The sequence below is a fragment of the Bos indicus x Bos taurus genome, chromosome 2 (assembly GCF_003369695.1).
Source record: "Bos indicus x Bos taurus breed Angus x Brahman F1 hybrid chromosome 2, Bos_hybrid_MaternalHap_v2.0, whole genome shotgun sequence".
Lineage (NCBI taxonomy): Eukaryota > Metazoa > Chordata > Mammalia > Artiodactyla > Bovidae > Bos > Bos indicus x Bos taurus.
The window spans coordinates 117,836,273-117,863,975 of record NC_040077.1 but is presented as its reverse complement, the minus strand read 5'-3'; the positions used below and the strand labels follow the sequence as shown (position 1 = coordinate 117,863,975).

The window sequence follows — 27,703 nt, the reverse complement described above, 5'->3', positions numbered from 1 at the left end:
ACACACACCTAACTATTTTGGGAGAATTACTCTCAAATGCACAATCCTCATGTGAAAGGCATATGACACTGCAGTGGGTACTATGATGAGGATGTGTTTGCTGTGTCTTTAATAGAGGGAGCTTGGTGTTACTAACCTCCCTCCAAGAAACAACCAACAAAACAAAGTAATCCAGTATTCAAAGGTAATGTTGAGGAGTAATTTATATTTCACTTAAGATCCTTTAGTCACTGCTTAAAGTCTACCAACTGGGAAAAATAAATCTGAAAGAGTAAGCAAAATACTAAAGCACTAAAAATGTATCCAACTGTCTCTTCGGTTCTTCAGAGTGTCTTACTTGGAGCACCAGTCACTGAGGGGCTGGGGGCGGCCGCTGAAACAGAGGGCAGTGTGAAAGGGTCTGAATGTGTATACAGTTTTTTACTTTTGAATGCTAATCTCTTCCTTAAAAACAACAACAACAACAACAAAGAGACAAAATGGTTTTACAGAAGAGAAAAGACTTATCTTGGAACTAAAGGAGCTTACTAGGATAAAGGAAGGGAAGGGAATCATGTCAATCATTTGTATATCTTACTTCACAAAGTCCTATAGATGGTTATAAAAGTTTTATCTCCATTTTCCTTCTTCTTCTAGAAAATGGGAGTTTCAAGAGTTTTAAGAGTTTGATCACCCACTTCCCTCCTTTCATTCCCATGAGGTTTCCTCCCTCTCCCTCAGGACTTCTTTTTGCTGTAGCCAGAGTTAAGAGTTTTGTTGGCAGTTTTGATTTCTTCTCTGCAAAAATCCTCAAGGGATCCCTATTACCTAGAACAGTATAGTTACCATAGTTTTCCATAGCAGAACTCCCCTTCCCTGTCCTTTATCTTTTGGCTGTGGGGGCAAGTGGGATTTTAGTTTCCTGACCAGGGATCGAACCCATGCCCTCTGCATTGGAAGTGCAGGGTCTTAACCACTGCACCACCAGGGAAGCCCCCAAAACCCTTTTATTAAGGGACATTCTGTACAGATTTTTATGTTTGTCAATTTAAATTTATCTATTGAATAAAAGGAGTTTTTTTATGTAGATCTATGATTTCAGATTAATAATGAGAACAAACTCTTCTGATAAAAGGAGAACTTTGAAATTAGACAGTGAGGTATAGGTGAAAGTGAAATTACCGTTACTCAGCAGCAGGAGCAGGTTTCTGCATTTTACTGTAATATAAAGAAAACCCTGATCCATGCAGATAATCTTATCTGTTCTCCACATTACATCCAGGGTAATCTCTTAAAAATGCAAAACCTGATCACCATACTTCATCAACTCTAGTTGTATGTATCATTATTTTATGTCTAGCTCAGAAAGAAAAAACTGCTAATTACACTTTGATTCTGGAGATATGAAGATGCAAAAAAAAAGGTGTGCCCTGCAATCACTAGGATAGGGTATGCCACTGCATCCTCTTCAAAATCAAGGGCTCTGGTTCTCTCCGTATCAGGACAAAGCTGGAAGCTGGCATGGCCCAGCCACCTGCTCCCTGCCCTCCTCTTTCCATTCACCCATCTTCATGACCAAAGCTCAAGCTTTACTTCCTCCGGAGCACCTCCCATGACCTCCCTGACCAGGCCACATCCTCAGGCACGTGGGTATCTCCCCTTGACAGCACTTACCAGGGCTGACATCTTGTTTGGTTGACATCTTAATTTGGCTTGAAGGTTTATTTCATTAGCATCTAGCTCCATGAGGACCGAGAACATGAACTTTTGCACTCTATTGTATACTTTGTGCTTGGCACGGTGCCCAGTAGCACCTGGTGGACAGGAGGCACTCAAATATTTGTTGAATGAATTGAAATCACATTAAAAAAAAAATTCACATGGCTGATTTTAGAATAAGTGCTCTTCAATTCAAAGGATCCAGGAAATCCAGAAATGTGGGAATAGTTAAGACTTCTGTTTCAGGGACCTCCCCGGTGGTCCAGTGGTTAAGACTTCCCCTTCCAATGCAGGTGATGTGACTTGAAGTCCTGCTGGGAGAGCTAAGATCCTACATGCCTCATGGTCAAAACACCAGCACATAAAAAAATAACAGAAGCAATACGGTAACAAATTCAATAAAGACTTTAAAAATGGTCCACGTCAAAAAAATTTTTTAAAAGTCTTCTGTTTCAGAGTTGAATGGGATTAACAACTATCTACTAAATTCTTGCCTCATCACAAATGCCAAATTCAGACAAAAAGCACTGAAAACCACTTACTGTGTGTTGAAACTCGACAATAAGTTGGCTCGTGCGTTTTTATGAACTCTCAGTGTCTGACGATTCTGTGCAGAGCTGGTGCTCCTTAGCCTCTCCTGATTTTCAGGCTAACTTTGCTCTGATTATACCTGCTTTGTATGGGCAGGACTCCAGAGAGTTGGTCAGAGCTCCACCTTCCCAAACAATGACACATTTGTAAGAGTCTCTACTGTATTTACAGCAGTGACAGATGCTTTCCTCTGTGGTCTGCACCAAAACATGTTCATCTAGCTTTTGGAAGCACAGTTAAGGTGATAAAACTTGGTATACAAAATATTTGAGGGTGTAAGTATTTCTTTGGTTTTACAAGCTTTAAACTAGCAAAAAATATTCCTAAAGAGGAGACTGGAATAAATAAAATGCTTGTGGAGCCTCCCAAGTGCATTTATTTGCAAAACCAAAAGGTAATGTGAAAACCACTGACTAGCTGAATCAAGTCTTATTTCAAGATTTACCAGGCACTTCCTGATCTGTTCCCTGGCTGCTTCGCGGTGGTCCCAGCCAGCTTTACAGCCTACAAGAGGGCATGACCACCACCCATCCTGGGGACAGGCTCTGTGCTCTTGCATCCTGGGCCCACAGGACTGTCCCCACCTCGTCTTGGTCTCAGCTCACATCTGTGCTCAGTCACTCAGTTGTGTTCAACTCTTTGAGGCACATGGACTGTAGCCCGTCAGGCTCCTCTGTCTATGGGATTCTCCAGGCAAGAATACTGGAGTGGGTTGCCATTTCCTACTCCAGGGGATCTTCCCGGGGATCCAAGCCAAGTCTCCTGTATCTCCTGCATTGACAGGCAGATTCTTTACTACTAGTGCCACATGTCTAGTTCTCCTGAAGTCTTCCCTGATCACTGCCAACTACTCGGGATTCCCTGCAAGGCTCTCCTCACTAGAGAGATCACCTCTGTGCTGTACAGATCACATTCTGTAGTTGGTCTGCCTCCCTGTAGATGGCAAGATTCTGGGGGGGAAGGTGCTCCATTCTGGTACTGTTGGCCCGGTCCTGGAGCTGATGGCACTCAGTAAAGCCACCTCTTACAGCCTTGACAACCTGATGGTTTGTTTTTGCCAGTGGAAAAATCTGAATCTGCTGGTTTTCAAACTTCTTGATCACTCAGTAAGGTTACTAGTAAGCATCTTTTCATATGCTTATTAGTCATGTGGTATTTCTTCAGGTGACTGTCCATAGCCCCCATTTCTCCATAAGGCTGTTTTTCTTATTAATTTGTCGGGTTGAAAATCTTTGGACACAGGATATACTAATCCTTTGCCTGGTAAATATGTGGCCAACACTTTCCATAGGCAATTTGAAGTATCATTTCCATAGGCATTAATTTGAAGTATCATTCATGAAGAAAAAATTTTATTTCACACGTACTTGATTTGCCATTCTTTTCCATTATGGCTTTCAGGTTCAGAATGCTGTTCAGAATGTTCAGACTCTACCTCCAAATGAAAACGCTATCCAGTCTTATTTTTGTATGGAACTTTCATAGTGTATGTTTGTGTGCATAGCACTAAGTTTTAAAATCCATATAAAAATTTTAAATATATAGTGCAGGAGTACAGATTTTTTAATGGGTGATAGGGATTTAGTTAACCGTTTCTATTCTGTGACAAATTTGATAGCCAATTGTCATGATAATTATAGAATGGTTCTCCATTTCCCCACTGATTTGAAATGTCAAGTGGACATTTCAGATGAGACTTAAAGAAGAGAACAGGATTTGGATGTGGGGTGACCAACAGAAGTCCCCTGGGTGACTGGGGCCAAGTACACAGCAAAAGACACTTGCTCCTTGGAAGAAAAGCTATGACAAACCTAGACAGCATATTAAAAAGCAGAGACATCACTTTGCTGACAAAGATCAACAAAGCTATGGCTTTTCCAGTAGTCATGTATGGATGTGAGAACTGGACCATAAGGAAGGGTGAGCCCCGAAGAGTTGATGCTTTTGAACTGTGGTGCCGAAGGACTCTTGAGAGTCCCTTGGACTGCAAGGAGATCAAACCAGTCAATCCAAAAGGATTGAATATTCATTGGAAGGACTATGCTGAAGCTGAAGCACCAATGCTTTGGCCACCTGATGTGAAGAACTGACTCACTGGAAAAGATACTGATGCTAGAAAAGACTGAAGGCAGGAGAAGAGGGCCGCAGAGGATGAAATGGCTGGATAGCATCACCGACCCAAGGGACATTAATTTGTGCAAACTCCTGGAGATAGCAAAGGACAGAGGAGCCTGGCATGCTGCAGTCAATGGGTTTGCAAAGAGTAGGACACCACTCAGCTACTGAACAAGAACAATGGGGCAGCTGCATGGGAAAGCAATAGGTGTTACTTAGGAATGTTGAGCACAGGAGCCTCGGCCAGGAAGCAAACAACTGATAATGATCTGAAGACAGATTTGGAGAAAAACAGCAAATTTTAGTTATACAGCTAAAAGATTTTTTAAAAATAAAATTCACTATCCATTCAAAACAGAAACTTTTGGCAAACTTGAAATAAAAGGAAACATAGTTTATCTGAGTTTTAAAAAACTTACAGCAAACAACATACTTTATGGTGAAATATTGAAAGTCTTCCTCCAAAGTCAGAACAAGACCAGAATGCCTGGTATTATCTCTCTTCAGCGTTTTAGTGGAAGTCTTAGCCAATGCAATAAGGAAAGGATAAAGAAGACATGACAATCAGAAAGGAAGAAATGCATGTCATTATTCACAGATGACATGAATGTGTCAGAAAGTGGAAAAGAATTATAGATTCTTTCAGGCAGCACATTCTTTGATATGAGTCTTGGTAATTATTTTTTGGATCTATCTTCTCAGGCAAGGGAAACAAAACCAAAAATAAACAAATAGGATTATGTCAAACAGATTTGCATAGGAATCTATCAACAAAACTAAAAGGCTGCCTACTGAATGGGAGAAGATATTTGCAAACTACATCTGATCAGAGGTCAATATCCAAAATATACAAAGAACTCATACAACTCAACAACAGTAAAAACAAGTAACCTGATTTAAAAAATGGGCAGAGGGTCTAAACAGACAATTTCTCAAAGACATGTAGATGGTCAGTAGACATACTCAACATCACTGATCATCATGAAAATGCACATCAAAACTACAGTGGGATATCACCTCACACTTGTCAGAATGGTTATCAAAAACACAACAAATAACAAGTGTTGGTGAGGATGTGGAGAAAAGGGAACCCTTGTACACTGTTGAAGGGAATGTAAATGATTGCAGCCACTATGGAAAACAGATGAAAGTACCTCAAAAATTAAAAACAGAACTACCATTTGTTGTTCAATTGCTAAGTCCAACTCTTTGCGACCTCATGGACTGTAGCACGACAGGTTCTTCTGTCTTCTACCACCTCCTGGAATTTGTGAAGATTTATCTAGAGTCGGTGATACCATCCAACCATCTTATCCTCTGCCACTCCCTTCTTCTTTTGCCTTTAATCTTTCCCAGCATCAGGGCCTTTTCCCAGTGAGCTGACTGTTTGCATCGGGTGGCCAAAGTACTGGAGTTTCAGCTTCAGCAACAGTCCTTCCAATGAATATTCAGGGTTGGTTTTCTTATGGACTGAACTACCGTCAGTTCAGTTTACTTGGTCAGTCATGTCCGACTCTTTGTGACCTCACGGACTGCAGCACACCAGGCCTCCCTGTCCATCACCAACTCTGGAGCTTGCTCAAATTCATGTCCATCGAGTCAGTGATGCCACCCCACCACCTCATCCTCTGTTATCCCCTTCTCCTCCGGACTTCAATCTTTCCTAACATCAGGGTCTTTTCCAATGGTCAGTTCTTCGCATCAGGTAGCCAAAGGATTGGAGCTTCAGTGTCAACATCAGTCCTTCCAAAGAATATTCAGGACTGATTTCCTTTAGGATGGACTGGTTGGATCTCCTTACTGTCCAAGGAGACTCTCAAGAGTCTTTTCCAACACCACAGTTCAAAAGCATCAGTTCTTCAGTGCTCAGCTTTCTTTATGGTCCAACTCTCACATTCACTTATGACTATAGGAAAAACCATAGCTTTGACTATATGCATCTTTGTAGGCAAAGTAATGTCTCTGCTTTTTAATATTCTGTCTAGGTTTGGCATAGCTTTTCTTCCAAGGAGCAAGTGTCTTTGATCTAGCAATTCCACTCCCGAGTATTTTTCTAAAGAAAACAAGAACACTAATTTGAAAAGATATATGCACTTCTTTGTTCACTGCAGCATTATTCACAATAGCCAGAATATGGAAGCAACCTAAGTGTCCATCATCAGATGAACTAGATAAAGAAGATGTGGTCTATATGTCTAATGGAGTATTACTCAGCCATGTAAGAATGAAATATTGCATCTGTGACACGAATGGACCTAGAGAGTAGTATGCTAAGTGGAAAAAGTTAGAAAAAGACAAATACTGTATGGTTTCACTTATATGTGGAATCTGAAAAATAATTAAATATAACAAAATAGAGTCATAGATAGAGAGCAAGGAGGTATTAAGAGTTGACAGAGAGGAAGGAGGTGGGAGTATGAATGGAATACATAAGAGAAATTAAGAGGTCCAAATTTCCAGTTGTGAAATAAATGAGCTACAGGCATGAAATGTACAGAGTGGGGAAGACAGTTAATAATCATGTATATCATTGTATGGTGACAGATGGTAACTAGATTTATCATGATCAGCTTGTAATGTATAGAAATATGGAATCACTATTTCGTGCATCAGGAATTAACAGAGTATTATAGGTCAATTAAACTTCAACAAACAAACAAACTTAATAGGAAAAGAGATCAGACTTGTGGTTACTAGAAGTGGGAACTGGAGGAAGGAGGAACTGGATGAAGGTGGTCAAAAGGAAGAAATTTCCAGTTTGAGATAAGTACTGATTTATCTTGATTAACATGATTAATCTGTTAAAAACTGTTATATGTTATATATATAAGTTTTAAAAGAGTAAATACTAAGAGTTATCCTAAGAAACCTTTTCTTTTTTATTTTGTATCAATATGAAAGTGAAAGTGAAGTCGCTCAGTCGTGTCCGACTCTTTGCGACCCCGTGGACTGTAGTCTACCAGGCTCCTCTGTCCATGGGATTTTCCAGGCAATAGTATTGGAGTGGATTGCCATTTCCTTCTCCAGGGGATCTTCCCGAACCAGGGATTGAATCCAGGTCTTCTGCATTGTAGACAGACGCTTTACCATCTGAGCCACCAGGGAAGTTGTATCAATATGAGAAGATGGATATTCTCTAAACTCGCTGTGGGAGTCATTTTGTAACGTATGTCAGTTAAATCATTATGTTGTACACCTTAAACTTATACAGTGCTGTATGTCAAATATATCTCAATAAAACTGGAAAAAAAAAGAATCACAAATTACCAGAATTAGTAAGTGAGTTAGCAAGGTTACTAGATGACAGGAAATTTACTAGGAGCAAAAAACAACAGAAAATCCAATTGTAAAAAGGAGTTTAACTCAAAAAAAGTCAAACACCTAGAATGTTAACAAGATATATGTAACATTTCTACACTGTAAGAAATCTTTGAGCAAACTTCAGTATATCTAAAAAATTCTAAAAGGAAGGAAATACTATGTTTTCAGATTGAAAATTTGGCATTGCAAAGATGTTTGTTCAGCACAAATGGAACCTACGCAGGCATTACAACCCCAATCAAGACATCAGTAGCTATTTCTGTGGAAACATAAGATGATGGGAAGAATAAATAAAGTAACACAGTCCTGAGATGACTAACCAGTTACAACAATCGTTTTCACGGAAAAGTGAAGGTTGGCTTGGCGCTGGAAGAAGGTAAGGCGACACAAATGCCCAACAGACATTTCTTCAGTCTTTGGTGTTGTACAGCAGGCCTACCACTGGGCATTTCCCAAAGAGCAACCACAGAACCTCAGATCCTGCGACGCTCAGAGGAAAAGGGGTTCGGGAGTCACGTGCTTGTAGGAAAAGCTCGCCCTGCTGTTTCCTCTCGGAGAAATCCTGTTGCACAGCAGGATTTGAAAGCCTCTGAGAAATTCTGGAGAAGAAAAGCAAATAGATTTGTGCTGAACCCAGGATTTTCCAGTCTTATTTGATCATGACCTCTCTTTGAGAAACCCTGGCCCGGAGTGCTTTTGACATTTTTTGGTTCTCACCATGATGTGTGAAGCAGCCCAGGGATGAACTGCTCGTTTTTACAGATAAAGACATGAAACCTCAGGCAGGTGAAACTTACAACAGGTCATAAAGCCACTAATACAAGATCTGCAAAGCACGCTTAATTTAAAGAAAAAAAACTTTTTTTTTAGTGCTTTTTTCCTAGGGTCAAACACTACTTTCACACGGAACAGCATTTCAGAGATGGAATAAACCTTACTGATCTCTTAGACTAGTAACCTTATTATGTTGATGAGGCAACTGGGGCCGAGACAAATTAAGTGTCATGCCCCAGGTCGAGGGCTTGCAGACTACCAGAAGGAATAAAAGGATCCATGACTCAGTGACTCCCAATTAAGTGCTCTACTGCCCCATATAATTAGGAGACAAACCTGGTCAATGGAGGGTGAGACCAAATTAACTGCCCAGGTTGAGGAGGCACTCAGAGATGCTGAATGAACGATTTACCTGGGAGAAGCCGATCCTGAAGCTCCGGCTAGTTCTTGTGTAATTTTGAAGTGAGGATTTAGGAGCCCATTTGAAGACTAGGTTATAAAAGTACTGAATATTGTTATTTTAAAAACTCTAACCACCTTGTTGGTATTATATTATCCCTCTCCTCTGACAAGTGCCATAGGCCACTTAAAAAAATTAAAAGGAATTTACATTTCTGATTAAAAGTAATTTCACGACTCGAGTGGGGCCCATTCTGAAGTGTCCTGGGCTGGGGATCATTTCTCTGGTGTTTCAGATATGAGGAAGAGAAGAGGCATCATGTGGGAGGTACGAGCACCTGGCTGAACCTGCAGGGCAGGGAAGGGTATGTTCACCTCAGGTGCTACTGTCAGGAGGAGTGGGAGGGAAAACCCAAACATTCCTGGATGAGGGCCCTGTGCAGGGATGGGTGGAAAGTCCTAAAAGGCAGCGGAGAAGGGAAAAGTTCATCTTTGCAGGCAGAGGAAGAGGGCCTTTGACAGGTACCTGAAGAAGAGCAGTGTGAGTCTGGTCTTCAGCAATTGGGGGGAGGAAAACATGTGAATGCAAGCACTCCGCTGTACTTGGACTTGAAAAGGAGCAGCAGCTCTTTCTGTGTAGAAACGTTTTGGTGGTGGCTGGTGGGCACTGGGTAGAGGAGGCACCATGGCTGTGAAGTTCTATCAGTGGCAAGTTCCACTAAGGCCAAGGAAGGGGTAAGTCTACTTGCTTCTGCTTTATCTTCTCCACTCATGTGACTCTTATGTGGAGGGGGCATGGCTATAGCAGAGCATGATTTAGGGGTGCCTGAGTCCCCTGGGAAAATACCAACATAATATCAAGCTGAGTGCATCCCATTCAAGTTCCCAAAAATGTGTAATCTGGATGTCTATTTGATATGATTTCAATTTACTTATGAAATTTCGTTCTTTAAGCTTTAAAGTGTGAATAACTCAGTTATGTCCGACTCTTTGTGGACTCCACGGACTGGAGCCCAGCAGGCTCCTCTGTCCATGGGATTCTCCAGGCAGGAATACTGGAGTGGGTTGCCATTCCCTTCTCCAGGAGAGCTTCCCAATCCAGGGATCGAACTCGGGTCTCCCACATTACAGGCAGATTCTTTACAGTCTGAGCTACCAGGGAAGCCCTCTTTAAGCTTTACTGGAGGGCAAATAAATCTCTTCAGTAAACCATCTTTGCCTTATTCTCCACATCTCTCTCTCGTTTTTTTTTTTAGGCTTCGATGCTCGCAGCCAGGGCATCGAAGGTTAGTTTAGTTGGTCAGGTTACTTCTCTGACCAGGGATGGAATCCAGACACAGCAGTGAAAGCACCGAGTCCTAACCAGTGGACCGAGAGGGAATTCCCTCCACGTCTCTTTATAGCTCGTTAGTACAATCACACACCCAACAAGACATGGGTGGGCTGTCCCTTAGTTTTTCAAAAGTAATTATTGCTTACCCTGAAAGCAAAAACCTAAGACCAGGAGTTTCAGTTAGATCTCCTTAAAATTTTACAAGCAACCATTAACCCAACTTGCACCTCCTCTGAATTTCTGGAATAAACATTACTTCTGCACTGTGTGAAGCCCCACCCCAAGTACAACACAGCAGGATCTTGGTGACAGAGTTGTTGATGTGGCCCATGGTTTACTGTGGGAGGTGGCTCAAAGGCAGCACTGGTGAAACAGGAGGAAGACGATACACGGAAGAGGGCAACTTCTCAGAGTAAGGGTTCTTTGTGTCTTCATTTTGAACCTTTATTGTTTTTCTCTGATTATAAAAATATTTCTGTAGGAAAACTGCAGATCTGTCAGAAATATGTAATGGAGAAAGCAAAAGCAACCCATAATTCTATCCATGAGAGAGAATCTCTCTAGCTTTTCCCTCTAGCACTTACTCAAAACAAAATAAAAACTATTGGTGCTCTTTTTAAAAATGGGATCGTACGATGTTTAACCCTGCTTTCCTTGCTTAAGATTTTATTTGGTCAACTGAAAAAATAAGAGATTTAGCACATCTTTTTCAAAAGACTGCATAATATTTTTCATCTTTTTAGTTTTGCGGGTGCCTTGTGCCATATGGGATCTTAGTTCCCAGACCAAGGATTGAACCCCTGCCCCTTGAGTAGAAGGGTGGAGTCTTAACCACTGGACCGTCTGGGAAGGCCCAAGATTGCATAGTAGTTTATGGAAAGATATTTTTACAAGTATTTACTTTGGTGTACATTCTTTGTTTTTTTTTTTTTTTTGGGGGGGGGTGTGATTTATTTTTTATTGAAGGATAATTGCTTTACAAAATTTTATTGCTTTCTGTCAAAAAAAAAAAAAAAAAAAACAAAACGGAACGCTTCATGAATTTGCGTGTCATCCTTGTGCAGGGGCCATGCTAATCTCTGTATTCTTCCAATTATAGTATATATGCTGCTGAAGCGAGCACTGGTGGGTATCCTTGCTCACATATCCTTGTACACATGTGAACACATTTTTGGATATAAAATCCTAGATATGGATATGCCTGGTCAAAGGGTGTTTGGATTGACAGTTTTATTAGACTGTACTAAATTTTAAATCTCTCAAATTGGTCAGTGGATTGAAGCGTCAGCAGCACAATTCTTTGTTGTGAAGTCTCTTTCAAACAACTGCCACCAAGTCTAGTTTTAATTCCTTTTTCAGAAGTCACTAAAATGACAGCTTCCTATCACAGACTGGCATGGGACCTCAGGAGTTCTCAGTTTATCAGTGCTATAGCTCTAAAGCATGTCAAAAATATTTGCCACTTTGGGGGAGTAAGTTTTCAGATTTTTTTTTTTCCAGATGACATTAGCTTCAGGTATCTTTTTGGGAGTTCTCAGATTTAATGAGATAGATAAAATAAGACTAATCTATTTTATAATTCTTCAGCCTTCTTTCATCTGCTGGAGTGACTATAATATACTTGTGCTCTTCGGGCAACCACCTGTGTTTTTAGGAGCAACAGGCCATATCTGCCAACTCTTACCTACTTAGCACATGGTTAGTGTTTCTAGCAGTTTTCCAGTATTTGTCACATTAAATCCAAGTCACTAGTTCTGACCACCTGAAGCAACACTTCTATTTCAAGGGAACAAATAAGATAGAATTTCAAGACAAAAAACTTGTCATAGTGCTCTCCTGCACCTCATAGTCTAAAGTGATTTTTGCTTCCTCTGGACTCATTGATTTTAAAATGTTTGAGCTATTCATTAACTTGGCAATTCCTCAAGAATCTCCTTTGTACTTAAAACAAAAGTTAAAGCATTAGAGTGTTTATAGAAAACAAGTCACTTACCTATATTCTTTCCACTAGACTATACGCTTCAGGAGAAGAGGGACTTTTTTTGGTTCACTGATGATTCTCTGAATCAAAAAAGGTACCTGGCATATAAAAGGTGCTCAATTTTTGTTGAAGGAAATGATAAACTCTTTGAAGGCAGGAATCCTCTTATATTTTGCATCCCCACAATAAATTACAAGTTACTGATTTAAAATAAAGGAAGGATCTTCATTCAGAAACACAACATAAGACTTTCTTAGAAACTAGGTGAAATATCCCTGGTCTGAACTATATTCAAGATTCCTTCTGGCCCTAACTATAAATCTGCTAGTTTTCAAAGGATTAGAACCCGATATAATATATATTACTAAAACTAGAGTAGGAATACTTGGGTAAATCTTGGATTTAGATAGCAGGACACTGATTTTTCTATGCCTTTGGATCATCACTAAAAAGATCAGATTTGAGAATTAAGCTATATTAACCTCAAGCTATATTCTCTAAGTTCCTTTTTTGAAAGAAAAAAAAAAAATCATGGCATCAAGCTGTTAACTGGGAATGTCTCTACAAGCATGTACTTGATGTCACTGTATAAGCAAGAAGACAAAGGAAATACTAATGTATAATATTTATATATTTTGGACTATGACAATGGTATGATGCTCTAATGAGAGATCTATCTGTCTTTAAATCCATGTCAAATGCGCAGCTATTTGGATTTAAAGCAAACAAAAATAAAAGCAATGAAAAAGAATAAAAAAGGGAATCACAGAAAAAGAAGTATCCATCTAAATCTGGAGCATATTTTGGATAATATACATCATTTTGGGGAACAAAGGCAGAAAGAAAGTGAGAGAAGAAATGCACAGGAATCAATTTTAAAAAGTTACTCCAGAAAAAAGTCCATTTTACAAAACACATTGTAATTCTAGTCTTTTAGTACTTATTTATGTCAGATCATCTCTCACTGGATGTTTAGTTTCCTGGATTGAGACTTAGAAAAATTATATGTGGTTAGAAAATAACATATTCTCAAGACATTTGACTGAAAAGACTATTTTTGGGGTTTACTATTTTTAACAAGTTTTAACAAGAGAGTGAATTAATCAGATTTGAGATTAATTCTCACTGGCAGAACTTGAATATACTCAGTCTGCTTTAAAAAAATAAAGGGATCAGAACTTGAAAAGAATTTAATACACAAGCAACAGACAGAAAAAATATAGGGCCTGAAACAGACAAGAGTTTTTGATGTGTTAAAAAAATAAAAAGAAAAAGAAAGAAAGAAAGAAAAAAAAAGAATAATACTGGGGGGTGGGCCAAGAAAAATTTCACGAGAGAAGTTGGAGGAAGGCATGTGCCCAAGTTAGACCAGGGAGTAAAGTGTGAAGAACACCAACAACAGAACCATTCTTGGGGAAAAGTAATACCATGAGGACTCCTATGGTAATTTCCTAAAAAAAAAAAAAAAAAAAAAAGGTAAACAGTATTTAGTCTGTTGAGGCTTACAACACTGAGTATAACAGGAAAAGAAATATTCAAAAACAAGTTTTAAAGACAAGTTACGGAAATGACTGCAAAATGAAAATCAGAACATTCTATCTTACTTGAAGTAGATAAAATAGGAAATGAAGTCAGAATACATATGATACTGTTCAATCATTCATGCTAAATGTGAAGAACTGTTAGGTTCATACATTTTAAAGCAAATGGAAAATAGTCAATCCTAAAATAAATGCACAAAACAAGTAAATTTCAGCCTTTAGGAAATCCCAGTTCAATGTGCAAACATTTCTTATGAAGTGTTTAACGAAAAATTTAAGTTCGACAAGCTATCACGTTTGTAATATTGACATTACGCATGTAATATTTAGAAATCTTAGATACAAAAAATACACATTATTCCTTTTTTAAAAGATGCTCTTGAAGCTACAAAAGTCAGTTTATTGAAGTGCTCTTGGAAAAACTGATGAAACCGTCAATACATGCACCAAAATAAGTACGCTATACAGAATTCTAAATTTCATTTTACAGAAATACCATCTAGGAAAAGTGCAAGGTGCACGAATATCTCGGTGACAGATGTTAAGTAAACTCGGCGAGAAAATCAGAAACGAGTTCCGAGTGGAGACCCAGTTGAACTTCTAAGTTTCGTGGGCACAATAAATCATTCATAAAAGCCCACCTTAAACAGCTCAAGTAGTCAGAAAAATAGGCCGATGGTTACTCGAGCGATAACATAATCCGCGGTCTTATTGTTGTAGAGCAGATGTCATTTATGGGTGGGGCTGACGCGCAGAGCAGCTGAAACATTTTTTACCAACCCCCGCCCCGCTCTTTCCAATGGGATAGAAGGGGCTCCAAAAAGGTAAGGGGAAAGCTTCCAACGCTCAATTCCTCCCAGAAACAAGGAAGTTTTTTTTGATGTGGCCTTGGCCTTGGTATATACGTAAAAGCCCGCGATAAGATGTACAAAATCTCCCGTAATTAAACCCTACCCTGGAAAAGAAATCCTCCCTTTCTCCCCTCCCTGGCCGGCTCCTCCTCGGGACACTTGGCTGAGTCTTTTCTTTCCCTCCTTCCCACGCTGACAGAGAGGCTGCACGCAAGCCGCGGACGACTGTTTTTTTTTTCGCGCGGAGGGAACTCGACGGGTAGGAACGCCGAGTGGCGGGAAAGGAGCGGGAGGCGTTGTGAGGAGGCCAAGCTTGCCGGGTACGAGCGGGGCTGGGGGTTGGGGGCAAGGGACGACGCGGGCCACCAGGCCCGCACGGGAGGCCGAGGTGACGAGGGGAAATCTCCCGGCTCGGAGCTGGGACCCGGCGCTTCCGGCTAACGACCGGTCGCTCTCGGGCCTAGCGTGGCTCGCCTTCCGGCTCCGCCGGGGCTGGCGGAAAGTTGGTAGGAAGGGAAACCGCGGCTCGCACTTGCCTGGAACCGGGTGACCAATAACTGGTAATAGTCTTTGCTCGGCGCTGGGCCTTGTCCTACAATTTCGAACAGAGTCTCCGGCAGCCACGACGCCATCTTGGGACGCCACCGCCGTCGCTAAGACAACCAGGAAGGGGCGGGGCCTGCCTGGGGTCACGGGGGCCACAGCCGTGGTTTAAAAAAACCGAACCCTACTTTCGAGCTAGCGGGGTGTTTCTAGCTTTGGGGATGATTATCCCCTTCATCCAAGGGTTAGCAGGAACTCTTGCGCCGTGAAATATCCACCTTGAGGTCCCGTGTGACCTGGAGGGGAATTAGTTCCTGTTACCACAGAGGGGGAGTGGGGAAGGCGGGGTGGGGGGGGCGGTGACCCCGGCGGAGGGATACCAAGCGAAGTCTCACATTCCCCTTCCTGGTCCCTCGAAGGGATCGGGAGGAGGTCGCAGGCCGCTGGGGGAAGTCGAGCCCGGCAGTGGCGAGGCGGCGAGGGGGGCGGGGTGGGAGGGGAGGGGAGGGGAGGGGAGGGGCTATGTGAGGAGCCGCGAGTAGGCAGCGGGGGGCCTGTCCCGCGGACGAGCACCGTCAGCCCGAGCCGCGGCGGGCAAAGTAGTTCCCGGAGGGTGTTGGAACGGGCGGGGAGGGAAGAAGGCGGCGCGGGCGGAGGCGCACGCCGGGAGCGGTGCTGCGGCTCAGCTGATAATTGAAGGGACCCGAGGAGCCGCCGCCGCCGCCGCTTGGGGGGGGTGGGGGGAGCGAGGAGGAAGTTACTGCCGCGCCACCGAGTCCGGACCGGAGACTTTGGGGCCCAACTAGGTAATTGGGGCGCAGTTCCGAGCGGCGGCGGGGCCAGGCCTGGGTGGGGGGGAGGGGGCTGCGTTGAGGGGTTGAATGTGGGGGGGTGGTGGTGGTGGTTGGTGGTGGTTGGTGGTGGTGGCGGCGGGGAGGAGCTGGAACAGAAAGTCCCAGGAAGCCCGGTTGTGTCATCGCCGCGATTCGGGCCCCCCTCCCGCCCCCCACGCTCGGCCTATTCCCGGCGGCAGCGGCGGCGTCGGCGGGTCCGCGGAAGGACCGGGACAGGGGTTGACGGGTTAGGCGCTCGAGGGAGAGAGACCGCGGCTGGAGGGGACCTGGGGCTGGGCGGGAGCCGGGGGTGGGGGGTGAGGGGGGCGGGGCTCTGGGTGCCCCCCCCCCCCCCGCGCCAACCATGAGGAGGGCTCCTTCACGGAACCCGGGGGGTAAAGGCGTGCGGGGTCTGGGGGAACCCGGCGGGTGTCGTGTGTGTGGGGGGGGGCCGGAAGTGGGCTTTGGAGCTTGGAGGGCGTCTAGGAAGACAGAAAGTGGGGGGCCGGAAGTGCAGGTGGGGGGGTGTGAAAGACGGCCAGGGTTCCCCGGAAATGGGATGGGGGGCCCGGAAACTGGGAGAGGGGAGGCTCCGGGGCCAGGGAACGGCCCGGAAATGGAAACTAGGGAGCAGCTCGAGTGACAACAGTTGTGGGAAGCGAGGGTCAGAGGAGGGAGCGGCCGGAGTGACTTTTAGACCGCAGTAAGAGGTTTCTTGCCGCCGGTGGGGGGAGACGGTTGAGGGCGGCCGAGGCTGCAGACGAGGGGTCTGCGCTGGGCAGTTGTTTTCTCTGCCTGTGGGAAGTTGAGGCTTGACGGAGGGGGGACGCCGAGAGAGGACGCGGGGAGGGCGCGGGGAGGGGGGCGGCGTGAAACAGGCCGGGAAACTTGGCTGAGAGGAGCGGAGCATCCTCCTCCATTGATCGGCGTGGAAATTGGGGGTGGGGGTGGGGTTAGGACCTGTGAGGAGGGAGGTGGACCGGTTGTCACTCCTGTCGTATTAGTATTCAGAGCGAGTCAGGCGATTAATTTATTTATATGTGGATTACATAAAACCTATTATAACGTCTGTCCGTTCAGTTCACCCTCTCTCCATCCTCCTCCACAGTGAGTGGGTTTCCAGTTGTGGAACAAGTTAGAGGGGAGTGCAAATAACGGAGGTGATAGCGTCCCCCATCCTGTCCTTTCTCCGTGTCGGTCCCATCCTCAAAAATAAACGGAATCTTTTCATTTGATGGAGAAGGGGAAAAAAAGAAAGATTTAAACACACAGGCAAATCGTGGCGGGAGGTCGAGGGGTAGCTTAGACATTTGAACTCCTGCGGGGGGACAAGGGAACGAGAGGGAATTGGGTGCCCCGTGTGGCGAGGAGAGGACGGAAGGGGCTGCTTCTGAACCCTTAAGACAGATTTGTTTGTTTTTGATAATGCCGTTTTTTTTTGTTTGTTTTTTAACTTTGTGGGGAGGTTTAGCTTAAGCCTGGTAACTGGTGGTGGGTATGGTTTAATTGCTTCGTCGGGTAATTGGGGGGGACAGAATGTGTCAGGGGGAACGTTGGTGTGTGTGGAATGGGGCGCGGGGGGGGTGGGCGTTTAGTGGCGCAGTGGGCCTGTTCCGAGTGGACGTCTAACTGCTCCCCTGCTGTCTCCCTTCCTCGTCGGCCTTCCCCGGTCTTGCCTGGCCTGCCAGATCACCCGATCCCCGGATTTTCCTTGGTTTTGTAGGCCCTTCTGTGGTGTGTTGTTGAACTTTATATTCCTCACCAGTATCTAGCTATTTTTGGCGTTTCATTTGTTAAAAAGACCCGGCAAGTTGAGGCTCAGAATCTCCTCTCAAAAAAGCAAAACAAAACAAAAAAAATACGGGATAGAAACTTGAAAGAGCTATTGAGTGGGGTAAAAAACCGACGTTCGGAACAAAGGTCCTAGTTGTTAGAGAAAAAGGCAAGAGGCCTATATATGAATCCTGAGTGTGTGTCGCATTTACTGGCGAGTTGGGGTAAGGGGGACAGCAGTTAGGGTTATGGAGTGGAATTATCAGAGGTTTAGAAACAGTACGTGGCAGAGGGTTTTATTGAGGCTTATTTATTTTTTTAGCACAGAGAGCATGGAAAGAACTCAGTATTAAGTGTGGATTTTAGAGTAAACACATTTCTAGCGCATTTCTAATTGTTTTAGAAACTTCTGCTCTACGTTCAGCCTCAGAAGTACTGAACTCGTGTGGCTTTTATATCATCTTTGTGAAATTGTTTGGGGATAAAAAATGAATTTTTATTTCATTTATTTGAAGTTGAGACAGAGCACATTAAAATGGCTGAGGGTTGTGGGCTTTGTCCACATCACCCTTTCTATGAATGTGCCGTAATTAAGATTACGCCTGCATTGCCGGAGACTTGGGTTCAATCCGTGGGTGGAGAAGATCCCCTGAAGAAAGAAATGGCAACCCACTCGGGTATTCTTGCCTGGGGAATCCCATGGACAGAGGAGCCTGGCAGGCTACGGTGGTCTATGGGGTCACAAGAGTACTTAGCGACTAAACAAGAACAACAATTAAGATTATCACTGCTTCCATTCGATTCCCAGTTTTTCAGGAGTTTGAGTGGTTTTTAAGTCTGCTTCAGCTGACATTTACTGTTTTGTGTCTGTAAACAGGCATTTTACTTTTCATTTACTTTCTTAAAGTTAGAACATGTTGGTAGAATTTCTGAAGGTGCTAAACAAAATTATTTTTTACAGTGAAGAACAGGATGCTTGGTCAGGATAAAAGCAATGCTTTCATCTAGCAAAGTAAATTTGAAGTAATGTTTACTTTTCCATTCTAACTTTTGAGATTAGTGCATTTTTATCTGGATATGCTTGTTTGATCCTGTCTGAGGTCATCATCCTAGCAAAGAAGACACACGCTGGCCTACGAATTCATAACACTGCCACTTAGTAGCTGTGTAACCTTGAGTTATTATTCTCTGACCCTGTCTGATCTCCATTTGTTTTAATCTGTAAAATGGGAATGGATAGTCCATCTCTTTCCTACTGGCTGATTGTGAGATCCAGTGGATATAATGGCTGAGAAGAAATACAAACTGCTAAATAAGTGTAAGACAATTGTCATTAGCTTTAGAAAATTATCTATTTTGAGGTAATTACAAAAAATTTTCATCAGTTGGAGTGGTGGAAAGTTGTCAGTGTAAGGTAGGTTGGAGATAGGAAGTTATAGCACTTTATAATATGAAATTGCTTCTTAATTGGTAGTGGAACTTGGACCCCAATTGTTATGTTACTTTTTTTTGCAGCGATATGCTTGTTCACCATACCTTGTTAATTCTGCTGAGAGAAAGTTCAGACAATTGCTTCGTGTTTTTATTGTGGAAAAAATTTGTTGCTGTTCTGGTTCATGGCTTTTATGAAATTGATTTTCTAATATCAGAGACTACAATTAAGGATGGAGAAGGAAATGGCAACCCACTCCAGTATTCTTGGCTGGAAAATCCCATGGGGTCTCAAGAGTCGGACACGACTTAGCAGCTAAGCGACCACCACAATTAAGGAAAAGTATTTCAGGATCTTGGTCTGGTTTCTTTTACAGAATCTGAGGGAGTTTTTGTTTTTAATTCTTTCAAGGGAATGTGGGTGGGAATCTTTTCGAACAAACTGATACCAATTGCCCATTTATTTTTTGCATGTTTGCTGAGGTAATTGGATGTACTCAAATTGAAAAAGTAACCTGCTTGTTGCTTTTCATCTTCAGGTTCTTGATCTGCCAGCCTGACATGCTTTTTTCCTTCTTTTGAGTCATTTTAGGTTCACCTCAACTCACAAGTATTTACTCAAAAATTTCTACCCCATGATCTTTCCTTTTTATTTCTTTGTTATCTATCTATGCTTCATTTGGGGATTATAGTGCTAGGTTTGTTGACAAGCATTGCTTTTGTTTCCTTGACTGGATTATGGGCTTCCTGAGGGCAAGGATTATCTCAGTGTCCTTGTGTTTTGCCTGAAGGTGTACTCATAAACCTGATTGAAAATAACACCCATTTTCCTTCCCACTCCAAAGCGATAATGGTAGCCTGGCCATGCCAGCTATGCAGCCAGTCTTCCTGCTTGGAAAATTTCTTGGCTTCAACAAGTCTCTCAGGGTGCTGTCTGGTTTAGTGCTCAGCGTCTCACATCTTCCTGACTGCTGTGCCATCAGAGTGCCTGGATAGGGTAGAAGGGTAAGAATTTGGTGAATATTATATAAAACATATAATTTGTAGGTTGTTATATAATCTTGGTGCTTTTAGCTCTTAACATGTAATGTTAGCTTACATTTGTGTGTGTGTGTGTGTGTGTGTGTGTTTAATTTTTTAGTGTCTGGGTGTAGTTTAGCTGTGCTATATAGATTTCTTAAAGGCATAAACCCCTAGCAAATTGTTCTTCACTTTCTACCCAGTCTGCTAGATTTCTCTGTACACAGTGGGTGCTTGCTGTTATTTATGGTAAATAGATCTGTATACTGATATCAAGCCAGTCTTTTGTATTTAAGTGGACTTGGCTAATGTCCTGGATTTTCACAAATGCAGTTCTTTAATAAAATCTTATCAGTACTACCCCAATTTATTGCTAGTTTCAGGGTATGGGCAAAAGAAGTTGTTTTCTAGACTGAAATGAGTCTGCTAGATAGTTTTTCTCCTAGGACTTGTAGATCTTTTTTATAATTCTTGTAGTTTCAGTAAACTGGATTGGCCAGAAGAAAAAGCTACTCGAGTAGACCATTATTTAGACTAAACTCATTTTGTCTTGAGTGTGCCGAGAAGCTGTTAATAGTCAGTTTTGGAGTTATGCTTGATTTAAACAGTCATTCTAGACGCCTAGAGTTAAAAAGCTGCCTGTTGCTCCGATCTTTCATTAAGGAACAGCACTGTTCAAGTGAGTATCCGATTTGAAGGTAGAAGACTTGGGTTCCAGTTCTGGTAATGCATTTTCTGTGTTTGTGACCTTGGACAAATAATACAACCTTTGTGAACTTCAAGTGCTTAATCTGAAAAATGTGATCATGGCCACCATATCAGTGCTAGGCACTGTATTCAGGAGATCAGGCTACAAAGATGGATTGGAACACAGCCCTTATTCCCCTGGTTCATCCCTGCATTGATCACTACTGCCTGATTTGTTTACATTGTTCTACCTAGAACATTCTTTTATAATGTATGTAGGTGTTCTGCTTGAAGATATTTGAGTATAGAATAGTATTCCTTAGTAGATTATGAATTTCTTGAAGTTAGTCTTTGCTCTTTTATCCATAGAAGCAAGCGCAGGGCCTGTCCCATAGTAAAGATTCTTTTAACGTTTACTGAAGGAATAAGTTGTGAAAATAAGATTCTGAAAGTGAAAATATTTTGTAATGGTTTAATGTAGTGTCCTATTTGATTTGTTTTGATAAGCATTTTGGATCACCGTTATGTTAACAAGGTTTTGGGGGTTTTCTTTAATCTCTTGATACATGTTTTAGAGACTGCAAGTTACGTTGAATCATATTAAAAAAAATTAAGGCAAGCCATTTCACATTATTTAATTATCCATTATTTGCATGAAATAGTTGATCATTTAAATGCTTCATTGAGGACTTATGTTTTGAGACAGTGCATATTTAAGTACAGAACTGAATTTTACACATAATTTTAGTTTATTCTGTTTCTTTTTAGAAAGGATATATTTATTTCTATAAATGTTATTACCCATACATGGATTTTTGAGTTATTTATTATTTATAAGCTGAAGTGTCTATCAACAAGTCTTCAAGACTTGAAATTATAGCCTTTTAATGTGTGTTTTAATCGCTTGTTGGCTGTCACAAGCAGTGAATGAGTTCCACCCTGACTTTACAATTCTGAATAAATAGATGGACCTTGTGCTATCGTCTTAAGGTCATATTAACTCATCTTCAAGTCCTCATACTGTTAAGCATGTGTGATGCCCTGAAAACCCAAAGTGAGTTTGTATGGATAACCTGTTTGAAAGTCACTGTTGAGTTGTAATATAAGCTGCTTTGTGTCCTCAGAGAGCAGGTTCATGGAGATCATATGAAGGGGCCTTCCCCAATCTCCCTTTAAAAAAAAAATTCTTTAAACGTCAGTGCTTGTAGTTGCCTTATAAATAGCAAATGTGTGAAAATGCTATAATTTCTGCTATGGCCCCAGTATTTTATAATCCCGTTTTGCAGTCTTGGCTGCGGGCAGTCAGAGGAGCTGCCTCTTCTGCTCTGAAAACACCCAGGAGCTTCATTCGTGCTCTGGCTTTCATTGTCTCTTCACTTGGATTAGTACCTTTCCCCAACCTTGTATCTCTGTAGCTACATACACTCTTAACTTTCTTTCAGTAGCTCCTGTGAAGATTTTCAGTCTTCACTCTTCTGCTCCCTTCTGCAGCATTTCTTTCACTGATGGCTTTTACGGTCTTTCTAGTTGTTTACATCTTCTTTATGAGATCTTTGGCTTCTTGAGAGTAGAGGTCTCATTCTTCTCTCCTCACAGAGGCTGGCACAAGTCTCCATATAATGTGTCGTACATGGTAGATGGCAGTGGTAGAGTTCATTCTGGTGAGACATTAAAGAACTATATTGTGAAATAATAGTATTGACATAGTCTACTGTCAGCTTGGGCTTCCCAGGTGACACAGCAGTAAAGAATCCACCTGCCAATGCAGGAGATAAAGGTTCGATCCCTGAGTTGAGAAGATCCCCTGGAGTAGGAAATGGCAACTGTCTCCAGTATTGTTGCCTGGAAAATTCCATGGACCGAAGAGCTTGGTGGGCTACAGTACAGGGGTTTGCAAAGAGTCTGACAGGACTGAGTGCCTGATCATGCATGCACATGCTGTCAGCTTGCTTATTTTATTGGCGGCTTGCAGAGTCTTAGTTCCCCAATCTGGGATTGAACCGGGGCTCTCAGCAGTGAGAGTGCAAAGTCCTGACCACTGAACTGCCAAGGAATTCCCTCAACTTGCTTATTTTTAGTTTTTCAGGGTTTGGTACCTGAAGGTAGGATCCTAGAATATAAATTTTTCAGAATCAGGCTCATTAAAATCAGCCTCTTAAGGGATTGCTAAATAGTACTAGACTGTTTTAGTGACTTGGATACCCCAGGTTTAGCATTTGGGGATTATGGTTATTAGTAGATAAGTTTGTCAGTTCGTGTTTTATCAGGTGTTTACTGTGCACCACAGGACTGTGCTGGGGGAAATACAAAAGGGACTTAAGACGTAGTTTTTGTCTTCCGAGTTTTGTTACGTTTCTTTAGTTGATAATCAAACTGACTTGATAACTATGTATAATTAGCACAGAGAGGTATTCTGTAGATATTCTAAATGCAGGTGTTCTGCATTTAGAAAACTTGATACGAGAATCTAAATTAAGAAACAGATGAATTAGGGCATGCTTTTTTGGCCTTGCTGAATAAATTGTTGGAAGTGCCTCCATTGCACAAATATTTCATCAACAACCAACGCGTGTGCATTTCTGGTTCCATATAAGGTCTGCCCTCTTGTAGAGTGCTGAGGAGAAATAAGATTTATAAAGTGAGATCTTTTATTTCAAAATGTACTAATATTGCAGATGAGTTCAGACTATGTCAAAAGAACACAACATATAACATCGTACATATTTGGTTTTAAGTGCAAATTTGAGTTTTATATAGTGAGTATTCAAGTTTAGAGAGAGATTGAAGTTATTGAGGAAGACTTTATGAACAGAGGAAGGGCTTGAGCTGACCCTGATACTTGGATAGGTGTAGGAGGGTAGGGAGCTTAAAAGTGGAGTTGACAAGGATCTAATGGTAAGGTAAACTGGCCCTCTGAAGGAGAGGGTCCACATTTATGAAATTTGGGCTGAGATTATTGAGGTTCTGAAATGGGAGATTAAGAAATTCAATATAACAAATAGACATATTGAAGTTATGGTTGATAGATGAATAGGCAGTGATAATATGAAAAAAATGTACAAAAATATTTAATATGTAAGTGAAAAGAAAACTAAAAGTGCTTCCAGATCTTACTTATCTTTTTATGAAATTGCTTCCTTTTCAGGACTGCATATAAGGGTCTTTGTGGTAAGTTTTGAGGCAGTAGAAGCAGTGGAGGTAAAACTTACTTCTTGTTCCATTTCCCTACTTGATAGATTAAGTAGATCTTTGATAGATTAACAAAACTTGAAGTTTTGTTCAGTAGGCAGGAGCTGGTATCTAAATGATTCCCACTGCCCCTCTGTTCAGTCACAGAATTCTTCCTTTACTGGAAGCTGGCAGTCATCTCCTAACACATTCACTCAACTATTGTTTGTTCAGAGATTAAAAAAAAAAATCAGTACTGTTTAAGAATACATATTTCTTCTGAGTTATTTCTGAGTTATTTAAATCAGTCTTATTTATGGGGAACCTTTTGTTTAGTGTCTACTGCTCTAGAAAACTGTTTAAAACAAAAGCAAATTGTGGTTTTAGTACATATATATAAAATCCCTGATAGCTCAGTTGGGAAAGAATCCACCTACAATGCAGGAGACCCTGGTCCGATTCCTGGGTTGGGAAGGTATGCTGGAGAAGGGATAGGCTATCCAATCCAGTATTCTCTGGCTTCCTTTGTGGCTCAGCTGGTAAAGAATCCGCCTGCAATGCAGGAGACCTGGGTTTGATCTCTGGGGTGGGAACATCCCCTGGAGAAGGGAAAGGCTACTCCAATATTCTGGCCTGGAGAATTCCACGGACTGTATAGTCCATGGGGTCACAAAGAGTCTGACGGGACTGAGTGACTTTCACTTTATTTTTTCAAAGGTGGAAATTAATATTACCCAGTTTAATCAAGTGAGATATTTTAGTCAGATATTTCCCTTGCTCTCTGGTTGATGTCACAGTAGATTATTTGTTACCCATTTTATTAATACTTTTACAAAAGTATGTACAACAGGATTTCAAAAATGGGAAATGAGCTTAGATGTGGCTGAAGGGAAACTAAAGCAAAAGAGAATATTTGGGGGTGTGGTAGCCATAATATTTAGCTTTCTTTAGCATCTTTTGTTTCTAGCATGTTCTTGTAGACTTTGATGACTGTAGTTGAATTAATTTGATCTTTTCCCTAATGTGGGGACAGCAGAGATGCTAGCTGTTATTGCAAGTTTATGACTTAAAATAGTATCTGTTAAGGCTGTATAGGCCAAAATTTGTGGGGTTTTGTGGACTCCAGTTGAAGCATTTGTGAAGTGTCAGTATTTTATTGCTGCAACAGGCAGTAGTACCTATTTTTCTGCAAGACAGTCCTGCAGCTTCCCAGTTTTTTCCTTTATCAAGCACATATTTCCATTTGTTCTAATCACCGAGGGAAAGCAACTTAGTTTCCAAAGGAGATTAGACCTGGTCTCTACCAACAGCATTTGGGCCCTTCTCCCAGTAGATGGCAACAAAAATTAGGCTCATTTCTGAGAAGATTGAGTAATTCTTAACTTTGTGATCAGACCTGTTTGCTAGTTATTTCTCAACTCTCATTAGGTATATTAGTGTTGATTTTTACCTTTTGACCTCAAAATACTTTTGTTATAAAGCTAGACTTAATTGCAGAGTTCATCTTTTCACCCTGCCTTTTGACAAGCTTTGCCCTTCCAGTTGCTGCTGTGAGGTAAGACTTGGGGAATTTCAGCCTTCGGTGTGGCACTGTAAGGTAATCTGCTGCCTCTTCTGACCAGCTAGGATTACTTTCAGCTGCCTGGATGTTAGGCCATGCCATTTTTTTTTCCAGGTGTCTTCTCATTACACAAACTAAGTCCAACTGAGACGAATTACTGGAGATAATAGCCCATCATATGGGATTTTCCTTGTAACACCTCTTTAAGGTGATACTCAGTTTATATTTCTTGCATCAGGTGAGGATTTGGTGAAACTTAATGTTTGCTGGAATAGCTGCTTTTCTTTCTGTTCTATGGAATGGGCCTTCTGCTTCAGTCATGTGTTTACTTATAATCAGTATATTAATTTGTTACTAAAAGAAAATTAAGATGATTCATAATTATGCAGTTAACTTGCTGCTGCTAAGTCGCTTCAGTCGTGTCCGACTCTGTGTGACCCCATAGATGGCAGCCCAGTAGGCTCCTCTGTCCCTGGGATTCTCCAGGCAAGAATACTGGACTGGGTTGCCATTTCCTTCTCCAGTGCATGAAGATGAAAAGTGAAAGTGAAGTCGCTCAGTTGTGCCCGACTCTTAGTGACCCGGTGGACTGCAGCCTACCAGGCTCCGCCATCCATGGGATTTTCCAGGCAAAAGTACTGGAGTGGGGTGCCATTGCCTTCTCCACAGTTAACTTGAGTTTACTGTATTTAGAGAAACTCACAACTTCAGGATACCTGCTGAATTTACTTAAACATTTAATGCTATAATAAAGAATTTGGGTTAGTAGGTTCAGAGGAAGAAATTATCTTGGTTTCAGCAACCACTGCATTGAGTGTGTGTGTGTATTGATCTTTTAAAGGTATTTCTTGGGCTTCCCTGATAGCTCAGTTGGTAAAGAATCTGCCTGCAAATGCAGGAGACCCTGGTTTGATTCCTGGGTCAGGAAGATCCCATGGAGAAGGGGATAGGCTACCCATTCCAGTATTCTTGAGCTTCCCTTGTGGCTCAGCTGGTAAAGAATCCACCTGCAATTCGAGAGACGTGGGTTCTATCCCTGGGTTGGGAAGATCCCCTGGAGAAGGGAAAGGCTACCCATTCCAGTATTCTGGCCTGGAGAATTCCATGGACTGTATATATAGTCCATGGAGTCGCAAAGAGTCAGACATTACTGAGCGACTTTCACACACACAAAGGATTTGGGAAGTTTCCACATTACTTAAAAGAATTTTAAAGTTAGGAGTGGATTAATCCATAGTTCTTTTAACAAATGTGAAATACAGGACTTAGTAAAACCATTTTTCTAAAAATTTCTGCGATTATTTCTGTTTAAGGGCCATATTAGCATCATGATACAAGGGAAGAAATTATCTTGGTTTCAGCAACGACTACATTGATCTTTTTTGTGTGTGTGTGCATTGATCTTTTAAAGTTATTTCTTGAATTCTATTAGTAATATTCTTAAACCTAGAAAGCAATCATTTAAAACATCTCTGTTCTCAGTGAAGTTAGTCTGAAGTTAGCAGTGGAGATACAATTAATGTATGTGAATAATAAGCAAATGATATGTATTTATAAGCAGCTTTGGTCACTATTTCAAGCCTTAGGTTAAGGTTTGGGATTATGAGGATAGACAGATGTGGTCCTTGACCTTGAGTTTATAGTTTTATTAGGAGGGGGGTGGTAAATTCAGAGACAGAATTAATCATAGAAACTCTTAAGCCGAATTCTGAGACATTACTCAGATGCCTCATCAGGTGACTAGCTGTTTGGAAAGGAGAATATAGTAAAAATATTACCAAGGTATTTCTCAGAATAGTTGTTTTAGCTGCATCCGTGCATACTTGCCCACACTGAGTTCTGAATTCAGTTCCTTATTATCTTTGTGATATGGCTTTCACTGTAAATATATATAATATAGTCTGATAGCTAAATCAGTCCAGTAGTGTGGGAGATTAACAGCATAATAATAAAAAAGACTTCATGAATCAATGTACCAGAAGCTCCCTTCGATTGAATTCTTTCCTTGGTACACTGATATTTTACATAGGTTAATGTTAACGGAGTCTCTCGGGATAGGGTAGGGAGCTGGGTGGGGTGGGGA

The 27,703-nt window shown here is 41.7% G+C and overlaps 2 protein-coding genes and 1 non-coding gene across 25 annotated transcripts in view; 1 reads left to right on the top strand and 2 right to left on the bottom strand.

Moving 5' to 3' along the window:
• Positions 1-15,497, bottom strand: part of FBXO36 (F-box protein 36) — a 103,107-nt gene extending 87,610 nt beyond the window's left edge. For both annotated transcript variants that reach the window (XR_003506485.1, XM_027515594.1), the window contains exon 1: positions 15,141-15,497. Coding sequence is in view for 1 of the 2 variants with exons in the window: in XM_027515594.1 (XP_027371395.1) it covers positions 15,141-15,236 (96 nt within the window). In the remaining variant the exon portion in view is untranslated. The remainder of the gene's footprint in view (positions 1-15,140) is intronic.
• LOC113882024 lies at positions 11,251-11,354 on the bottom strand. Its single transcript, XR_003508258.1, has one exon. It is a non-coding gene; the product is annotated as a U6 spliceosomal RNA (small nuclear RNA).
• Positions 15,498-15,765: 268 nt separating the features above from the next.
• TRIP12 (thyroid hormone receptor interactor 12) overlaps positions 15,766-27,703 on the top strand; it is a 153,748-nt gene continuing 141,810 nt past the window's right edge. For 9 of the 22 annotated variants that reach the window (XM_027515543.1, XM_027515537.1, XM_027515515.1 and 6 more), the window contains exon 1: positions 15,791-15,953. The gene's annotated coding sequence lies outside the window, so the exon portion shown is untranslated. Of the gene's footprint in view, positions 15,954-16,207; positions 16,228-16,540; positions 16,684-20,053; positions 20,190-27,703 lie in introns of those variants that run through there. The other 13 variants (XM_027515453.1, XM_027515383.1, XM_027515485.1 and 10 more) reach the window with 10 other exon arrangements.